General features: G+C 36.1%; 2 protein-coding genes across 3 annotated transcripts in view; both read left to right on the forward strand.

Annotated features, from left to right (window-relative positions):
* Window positions 1-435: 435 nt before the first annotated feature.
* On the forward strand, window positions 436-4,510 carry LOC107716288 (uncharacterized). 2 transcript variants are annotated; one of them, XM_016522660.1, is made up of 5 exons: window positions 436-912; window positions 1,633-1,850; window positions 2,134-2,293; window positions 2,592-2,806; window positions 4,103-4,510. In XM_016522660.1, exons 1-5 carry the CDS (start codon window positions 654-656, stop codon window positions 4,130-4,132), a joined length of 882 nt encoding a protein of 293 aa, XP_016378146.1. In that variant the 5' UTR covers window positions 436-653; the 3' UTR covers window positions 4,133-4,510. The 2 variants fall into 2 exon arrangements, with proteins under 2 accessions (XP_016378146.1, XP_016378147.1); XM_016522661.1 differs by lacking the exon at window positions 4,103-4,510 and having other exon boundaries at window positions 437-912; window positions 2,592-2,832.
* Window positions 4,511-5,032: 522 nt separating this feature from the next.
* Window positions 5,033-8,872, forward strand: part of LOC107716314 (ras and Rab interactor 2-like) — a 54,975-nt gene continuing 51,135 nt past the window's right edge. The window contains exons 1-2 of the mRNA XM_016522688.1: window positions 5,033-5,241; window positions 6,955-7,226. The gene's annotated coding sequence lies outside the window, so the exon portion shown is untranslated. The remainder of the gene's footprint in view (window positions 5,242-6,954; window positions 7,227-8,872) is intronic.

Genomic DNA, 8,872 nt, shown 5'->3' on the forward strand with positions numbered 1-8,872 from the left:
GTCTGACAGGGCATCATACAGTATGGTGAGGGGCGTAACATTTCCGTCACACGCTTGAGGTATTCGGCCAATCACAACGCAATGGATAGCTGGCCAATCACAGCACACCTCGCCTTTTCAGACCGATGAGCTTTGTAAAATTCGACGCGTTTCAGAAAGGCGGGGCATAGAGGAGAAACAATAATGTACAGTATGTGGAAAATAATGTGTTTTTTTAACCTTAAACCATATTTCACAAATAACACCAAAAAAGGGGGTAAAACAAAAAAAACGAAAATTATAAATTAATTATAATAATAGTAATCAGCATTAATAGTCGTACAAAATTATACTCTTTTAATGGTTTATTATTTACAAAGATGTACTAATGTCAAAAATGAGATTTAAGTAAATGTAACTGCGCTCTTGTAAGCAATGGGTGACGTCACCGGGCCGCTGTGCTTGTGGGGATTGTAGTTCATTCAAAATTCCCAACGTTCTGCCAACGTTGCTGTGACGTTTGTGTAACGTGATACGTGAGCTGGCTGGGGACAGCTTGATAACCATTTCCGCATATTTCTCGCACATATCGCAGTGTTTATTAAGAGATGCGTGTTAAAGGATTTAATTTCGCATAAAGTGCTGTTTGTAAGTGAAGAAATACACCCACATAAATGGACGCAAACAGTGTCAGTCGCGTGAACTGGGCCATAAACCGCCGGGCGGAGGGTTTAGTAAGTAAACACATGGCAGACATGGCACAGAGACGCTCAGCGGTGTCTGAAGAGGACTCTCTAATGCCAGGAGACCTGAGCAGAAGCGCAGAAGACATCCCGGGGCGGGCCGAGGTGAATTTCAGCGCGGATTCACAGTCCTTCAATCCTGCAGGAGTGGCGAGAAAGTTGATGCGCGAGGACGCGTCTTCATCATCAGGTAACGTTACTGTAAAGTGAAAAGATTAAAAATGATCACGTTTGCCTTGAAACGGACTTATACATACCTTCCCTTCTATCATTATGACACTTTGTCTGGTTAAAAAAATGTGTTTCTGAATTGAGACTTAAGTTTTATGATAAAGTTGGTATTAGTTGATAGTTAGTTGATTAGGTATCATTTTATTAAACATACAAATAAAAAATCATAGTTTTTTTAAACGTGTTGATGTGCTAAACATTTCAGGTCTGATAATATAAATGCACCTACTTTTAAAAAAATCTATATTAATAAAACCCTTTGGCAATTATCAGCAATGTTATTTAGGAAACAAGCCACCACCATCATCATTATTATTATTGGCAACATTGTTTTCCACAAATGAAACTGATGCAGCAGATTTGATATCAGTGCTGAATTTTAAAAGGAATAATTCACCCTAAAATGAAAATTTGCTAAGTACTCACAGTAGAGTTTGTTTCTTTATTGGAACAGATTTGGAGAAATGTAACATTACATCACTTGCTCACAAATGGGTCTGCAGTGAATGGGTGCCGTCAGAATGAGAGTTCATCCAGCTGATAAAAACATCACAACAAACTTATATGTTATGTATGGCCTGAGGCGGAGTAAATTTTCAGCAATTTTTCATTTTTGGGTGAACTATTCCTTTAGTCTTCTGTAAGTCTTCTTTAAATTTTATATTTTTTACAACTACAGAGGCAGCAGCCCATAGACAAATCATATCGCTCCTTATTGAGATTAAGGAGGAGCAACAGAGGCAGTGGGAAGTTCTGAAAGACCTGCAGGCCAGGATTCATGGACAGGTGTGTGAGGAGGAAGACGAGCCGCTTGACATAGATCTGCCACTGCGAACAATGGAACAGCTCGATGAAACGGAGCAGCATTTAGAGGATGCTGAAGCTCAGAAGAGAATGGTAAAAAAGTATTACTGTGAATCTACTCTACAATCTACAATTACTGCAGTGCATGTAATAATAGGTTAAGTTACTTTGTAAACCTCAATCAGGACAGGAAGTTTACATTTTATGGAGGTAGTTGTTTATCTGAGTCCAAAATAATAGTTCAGAACAGTTTAGAACAATATTGTTTGCTTGTGTTTCTAGTTTTTTACTGCTTTCTAAAAACATTTTCTGGTAACGCTGTTCCCTTCTTTACCTGTACTGAATATTTCTTCATATTTTGATTTTTATTTCATAGGTGTCACACCTCTCACGGATGGGCGGAGCTACGGTAGATGATGCGGTCCGGCGTCTTATGCATGCTGTTCTCTCTTTCAGTGTGGGCTCAGAGCTCAACTGGGTTGGCAGAGGACAGAAAAGGAGCTTCAGAAACACCAGACTGCAGGGTGTTTTATTTCGTAAGCAGTCATTAAAATATGTTTCAGTGCAATTGCATCTTTAGGTTTATCACTGACTTTAGTGAAATGAAGTGAAGTAAGTGATGTGTAGCCAAGTATGTGAAGTGTAGTGAACACACACACACACACCGTGAACACACACCCGGAGCAGTGGGTAGCCATTTTTGCTGCGGCGCCCAGGGAGCAGTTGGGGGTTTGGTGCCTTGCTCAAGGGTCTCACTTCAGGCCACTATCACTTTAAAGGACAATATTTTTTGGATCCTCATGTGAAAGATTGTTTTAACTCTGTTCTCTGCAGGTGCCTTGAAGAGGACACCTGTAGGAAAGGAGGCCACACACCATCAGTTTGCTGATGTAGTGAAGAAATGGTTGCGGTTTGCCCCTTTCCGACAAAGAGGAAGTGGACGAAGACCGCATTGGAAACCTGTTGAGTTCATCTGTCCCAAATATGACAGTACTGTGGAAGATCATAACCAGCTTAACCATAACCAGCTGGATTCTGGTGAGATTCAGGTGACAATATAATTACACTAACTGTTGTATCCAAAGACAAGTAAAGTGAAATCATTGAATGAAGAGAGTGTGAAGGATTGGCTTTCAATTTGTTTTTGTTTTTTCCATATTACATTCTTTCTACTATAATATTTGCTTTGCTTTCTTTAAGTTAAAATATACTGTTGTTATGGGAATAATGTGCAGATTTTCAAATTACAGCATTAATCTTTAAAAAAGTAATGGGCAAATGTAAATAAATCTGTTATAATGATTATTTTGCCCCTGCAATTTTATTTTAATTATGTTGTAATATGTTTTGTTTTAAACGCTGATGGCAATGTATTTAAATTTTTACATTTTGCAAGCTGGAAATTGTTAAGAATGTTTTGTGTATTTTAATGCCATTATGTTTGACAATAAATGGACATCAGACTTTCAATTTCAAACATTAAAGAGTTAATAAGTGTTACAACACAGAAAATTTTGAGATTGCTGTAGAAGAAAATGACATTTCTTAAATGTAAATTAATGACTTGGCTCAATAACGTAGTTAAATGCACTTACTCGGTGGTATCTTTGGCAATGTGAACAGTTTTCCAACAGTTTTCTAAGAACTCTTGCTTCCTGACATACTGTATAAAAACACATTAAAAACAAACAATTTATCCATTAACTTTTTCTGTGGTGGACTTTTTCATTTGTGTTATTTGAGTGTTTTATGTTTATAGACATATACGTAGTATATATAGTTTCCATTTTTGTGACACATTTACTTGAAATTTACTTCATGTTACAAAAGTACAAGATGATTTAACAAAATCTTTGGAATCCATGTCCATGTTCTCCATGGAAATATATAAATGCAAAAATAAATAGGATATATATATACTCACTATAGGGTTTAATTTGTTAACCACCAATGTCCAAGAGTGCATATACATGCACCATGGGAGTTTGTCATAGCCTATTTGTAATTTTTAGTGTAATTTCCATCATATCTCAGGCCTATAACACCTTTTGCATAATTTGACAAAATTACATCTTGATTAGCAATGACAGTTAACCGAATATTTGTAATATGATAAAAACAATGTTATTTTAATAGTTTTTGCTTTGGTTTCTTTGCTTTAATAAATCATTCGAGGTATTGAAATATTGAAACTTAGAGATATTTAGCCCACCAGGTCGTTTCCTTAATTGTTTCGATTTGTGCAGCTTCGGTCCTCAGTTTTCCACTGTCTTTCCGGTTCTTTCATGTTCCTCTCTGAGTAACATCAATGGTTGGTGGGTATAACAAAGGCTTTTCCCTTCCAGAGACGTTCCCAGCTGGAACACGTGACGTGAACATGACACGTGCACATCAACTTTTGTTCTCCTCCTGGAGTTTGTTTTTGCCGGGAGAGGTCGCATGCTTTAACACAGCTATGAGTCTTTCATGCGAAGTACAAGGAAACAACCTCGACTCGGTCATGTAGGAACATCTAAAACTGTTAACAGCAACTGAGGCTTTGGAGAAACATCATCCAGCTCTTATAAATGCTTAACTGCGCTTTTGCTAGCGGGTGTTTTGGTTTCGACCCGTCGAGGTGAGTCCCACGCACTGTTTATTAGCGTAAGTCTGCTGCGAGTGTTTTGTTTTTCGATCTCAGCTTAGTCTTGAGTACATTTAAAGCGTGTGTGTTAGGCTACTTGTTAAAATAAAAGTTCTTAAATTGGTGGTTACAACAGCTTGGAGCATATATTATAAGTTTTTGTTTATTTTAGTAGTTATATTTTATTAACACTTAATTACCTGTGATAGTAATGTTTTAAATATGTTGGGTTAACACTGGTAAGGATAGTTTGATACTTCTGTTTAGTAGCTATCACTTGCAATTTGTGGACATGAATCAAAACAGTTGTTGTTGCCAGCAGGTAATTGTATTATACAGGTTACTGTGGTTAAAAATTTGCTATTGGAAACATAAATGTAACGTGATATGTTGTTGAATGTCATCATTGTTGTAAAGTTTTAAGAATGGTCTCTTGGAAAGTCCAATTTGTCAAGATCTGGAAAAAAAACTGAGCTCCGTGAACACACACCCGGAGCAGTGGGTAGCCATTTTTGCTGCGGCGCCCAGGGAGCAGTTGGGGGTTTGGTGCCTTGCTCAAGGGTCTCACTTCAGGCCACTATCACTTTAAAGGACAATATTTTTTGGATCCTCATGTGAAAGATTGTTTTAACTCTGTTCTCTGCAGGTGCCTTGAAGAGGACACCTGTAGGAAAGGAGGCCACACACCATCAGTTTGCTGATGTAGTGAAGAAATGGTTGCGGTTTGCCCCTTTCCGACAAAGAGGAAGTGGACGAAGACCGCATTGGAAACCTGTTGAGTTCATCTGTCCCAAATATGACAGTACTGTGGAAGATCATAACCAGCTTAACCATAACCAGCTGGATTCTGGTGAGATTCAGGTGACAATATAATTACACTAACTGTTGTATCCAAAGACAAGTAAAGTGAAATCATTGAATGAAGAGAGTGTGAAGGATTGGCTTTCAATTTGTTTTTGTTTTTTCCATATTACATTCTTTCTACTATAATATTTGCTTTGCTTTCTTTAAGTTAAAATATACTGTTGTTATGGGAATAATGTGCAGATTTTCAAATTACAGCATTAATCTTTAAAAAAGTAATGGGCAAATGTAAATAAATCTGTTATAATGATTATTTTGCCCCTGCAATTTTATTTTAATTATGTTGTAATATGTTTTGTTTTAAACGCTGATGGCAATGTATTTAAATTTTTACATTTTGCAAGCTGGAAATTGTTAAGAATGTTTTGTGTATTTTAATGCCATTATGTTTGACAATAAATGGACATCAGACTTTCAATTTCAAACATTAAAGAGTTAATAAGTGTTACAACACAGAAAATTTTGAGATTGCTGTAGAAGAAAATGACATTTCTTAAATGTAAATTAATGACTTGGCTCAATAACGTAGTTAAATGCACTTACTCGGTGGTATCTTTGGCAATGTGAACAGTTTTCCAACAGTTTTCTAAGAACTCTTGCTTCCTGACATACTGTATAAAAACACATTAAAAACAAACAATTTATCCATTAACTTTTTCTGTGGTGGACTTTTTCATTTGTGTTATTTGAGTGTTTTATGTTTATAGACATATACGTAGTATATATAGTTTCCATTTTTGTGACACATTTACTTGAAATTTACTTCATGTTACAAAAGTACAAGATGATTTAACAAAATCTTTGGAATCCATGTCCATGTTCTCCATGGAAATATATAAATGCAAAAATAAATAGGATATATATATACTCACTATAGGGTTTAATTTGTTAACCACCAATGTCCAAGAGTGCATATACATGCACCATGGGAGTTTGTCATAGCCTATTTGTAATTTTTAGTGTAATTTCCATCATATCTCAGACCTATAACACCTTTTGCATAATTTGACAAAATTACATCTTGATTAGCAATGACAGTTAACCGAATATTTGTAATATGATAAAAACAAGTGTTATTTTAATAGTTTTTGCTTTGGTTTCTTTGCTTTAATAAATCATTCGAGGGATTGAAATATTGAAACTTAGAGATATTTAGCCCACCAGGTCGTTTCCTTAATTGTTTCGATTTGTGAAGCTTCGGTCCTCAGTTTTCTACTGTCTTTCCGGTTCTTTCATTTTCCTCTGGAAATATATAAATGCAAAAATAAATAGGATATATATATACTCACTATAGGGTTTAATTTGTTAACCACCAATGTCCAAGAGTGCATATACATGCACCATGGGAGTTTGTCATAGCCTATTTGTAATTTTTAGTGTAAGTAATTTCCAATCTCAGGCCTATAACACCTTTTGCATAATTTGACAAAATTACATCTTGATTAGCAATGACAGTTAACCGAATATTTGTAATATGATAAAAACAATGTTATTTTAATAGTTTTTGCTTTGGTTTCTTTGCTTTAATAAATCATTCGAGGTATTGAAATATTGAAACTTAGAGATATTTAGCCCACCAGGTCGTTTCCTTAATTGTTTCGATTTGTGCAGCTTCGGTCCTCAGTTTTCCACTGTCTTTCCGGTTCTTTCATGTTCCTCTCTGAGTAACATCAATGGTTGGTGGGTATAACAAAGGCTTTTCCCTTCCAGAGACGTTCCCAGCTGGAACACGTGACGTGAACATGACACGTGCACATCAACTTTTGTTCTCCTCCTGGAGTTTGTTTTTGCCGGGAGAGGTCGCATGCTTTAACACAGCTATGAGTCTTTCATGCGAAGTACAAGGAAACAACCTCGACTCGGTCATGTAGGAACATCTAAAACTGTTAACAGCAACTGAGGCTTTGGAGAAACATCATCCAGCTCTTATAAATGCTTAACTGCGCTTTTGCTAGCGGGTGTTTTGGTTTCGACCCGTCGAGGTGAGTCCCACGCACTGTTTATTAGCGTAAGTCTGCTGCGAGTGTTTTGTTTTTCGATCTCAGCTTAGTCTTGAGTACATTTAAAGCGTGTGTGTTAGGCTACTTGTTAAAATAAAAGTTCTTAAATTGGTGGTTACAACAGCTTGGAGCATATATTATAAGTTTTTGTTTATTTTAGTAGTTATATTTTATTAACACTTAATTACCTGTGATAGTAATGTTTTAAATATGTTGGGTTAACACTGGTAAGGATAGTTTGATACTTCTGTTTAGTAGCTATCACTTGCAATTTGTGGACATGAATCAAAACAGTTGTTGTTGCCAGCAGGTAATTGTATTATACAGGTTACTGTGGTTAAAAATTTGCTATTGGAAACATAAATGTAACGTGATATGTTGTTGAATGTCATCATTGTTGTAAAGTTTTAAGAATGGTCTCTTGGAAAGTCCAATTTGTCAAGATCTGGAAAAAAAACTGAGCTATATGTCTAGACTTTATCGGTACCAAAATTCTGTCATGAGCATAAGTCAGCTTAGGGTTTGAGACACATTCATATATTTCTTATGTTATGTGAATGGTATAGATGGTAATTATGTACCCAAGAAAAAAAAAACTGTAGTACAGCTGAACTGTGTGTTTTTAGAATAATCTGCATTTTATTTGAAAGTTTTGATGCAAAATTTCATGTGAAAGATTATATCATTTGTGACCCTGGACCACAAAATCAGTCATAAGGGTCAATTTTTTTGAAATTGAGATTTAGACATCATCTGAAAGCTGAATAAATAAGCTTTCCATTGATGTATGTTTTGTTAGGACAATATTTGGCCGATATACAACTATTTAAAAATCTGGAATCTGAGGGTGCAAGTATTTTTGGCTATTGCTACAAACGTGCTACTTATGACTGGGTTTGTGGTCCAGGGTCACATATTTGCTTTGGAAAACTGCATGCACTTCCTCCTATATGCTCCTTTGTGAACTCTAAAAAAGAGGGAAGTAAACTTAGTTTAGGGGTCAAGCTAGTAGCTTCAGTGTACTGATCTCATAACCAGTATACAATGATTTCAAGACGTTTTTTGAGGAGTTAATTACATCAGAACAGGTTGTAATATGTTTGCCAAATTTTGGCATCCCCTAAAACAAGTGTGTGTGTGTGTGTGTGTGTCCGGTTTTCCTGTGAGGACCAAATGTCTCTGGACAGTAAAACGTCAAATCAACATTTGGAGGAGCAGTTAACAGCCCCTATGAGGAAAATAGCTTAAAGATGTAATGAAAATGTAAAAAAGTTGATGTGATTTTTTGTGGGATAGAAAAATCTATACGCCTGTATAAAAACAATAGAAGTCAATGGAAAGTCCCTATGATATAGTGTGTGTGCTGAATTATCCACCACTTGTGCTTTATGCATCAGTTCTTTTATTGCTGTCAGACAAATTGATTGCATTCATTACTAAGGTTTTTTTTTTTTTTCAGCAATGGCTCTGAGGGCTGTTAAGAGGATTAGTCTCAGGTAACAACCCTCTACATTGCGAGTAAATCACTCGCATATGCGACTAAATCTTACTCTGGGCGACTAAATAATGTCTAACATTAGCCATTGGCTAATAAATTCTTAGATTTTACACGCCAGTATGTGTGTGAG

The sequence above is a fragment of the Sinocyclocheilus rhinocerous genome, unplaced genomic scaffold (genome assembly GCF_001515625.1).
Source record: "Sinocyclocheilus rhinocerous isolate Xijiao unplaced genomic scaffold, SAMN03320098_v1.1 scaffold869, whole genome shotgun sequence".
Classification (NCBI taxonomy): domain Eukaryota; kingdom Metazoa; phylum Chordata; class Actinopteri; order Cypriniformes; family Cyprinidae; genus Sinocyclocheilus; species Sinocyclocheilus rhinocerous.

What these genes read in the sequence shown, in the direction of transcription:
- LOC107716288 (XM_016522660.1), top strand. Translation starts at nt 654, where the DNA reads ATGGACGCAAACAGTGTCAGTCGCGTGAACTGGGCCATAAACCGCCGG. An exon ending in ACTGCAGGGTGTTTTATTTC is followed by an intron (nt 2,294 to 2,591) that starts GTAAGCAGTCAT and finishes TGTTCTCTGCAG; the next exon opens with GTGCCTTGAAGAGGACACCT. An exon ending in TGGATTCTGGTGAGATTCAG is followed by an intron (nt 2,807 to 4,102) that starts GTGACAATATAA and finishes TTTCCCTTCCAG; the next exon opens with AGACGTTCCCAGCTGGAACA.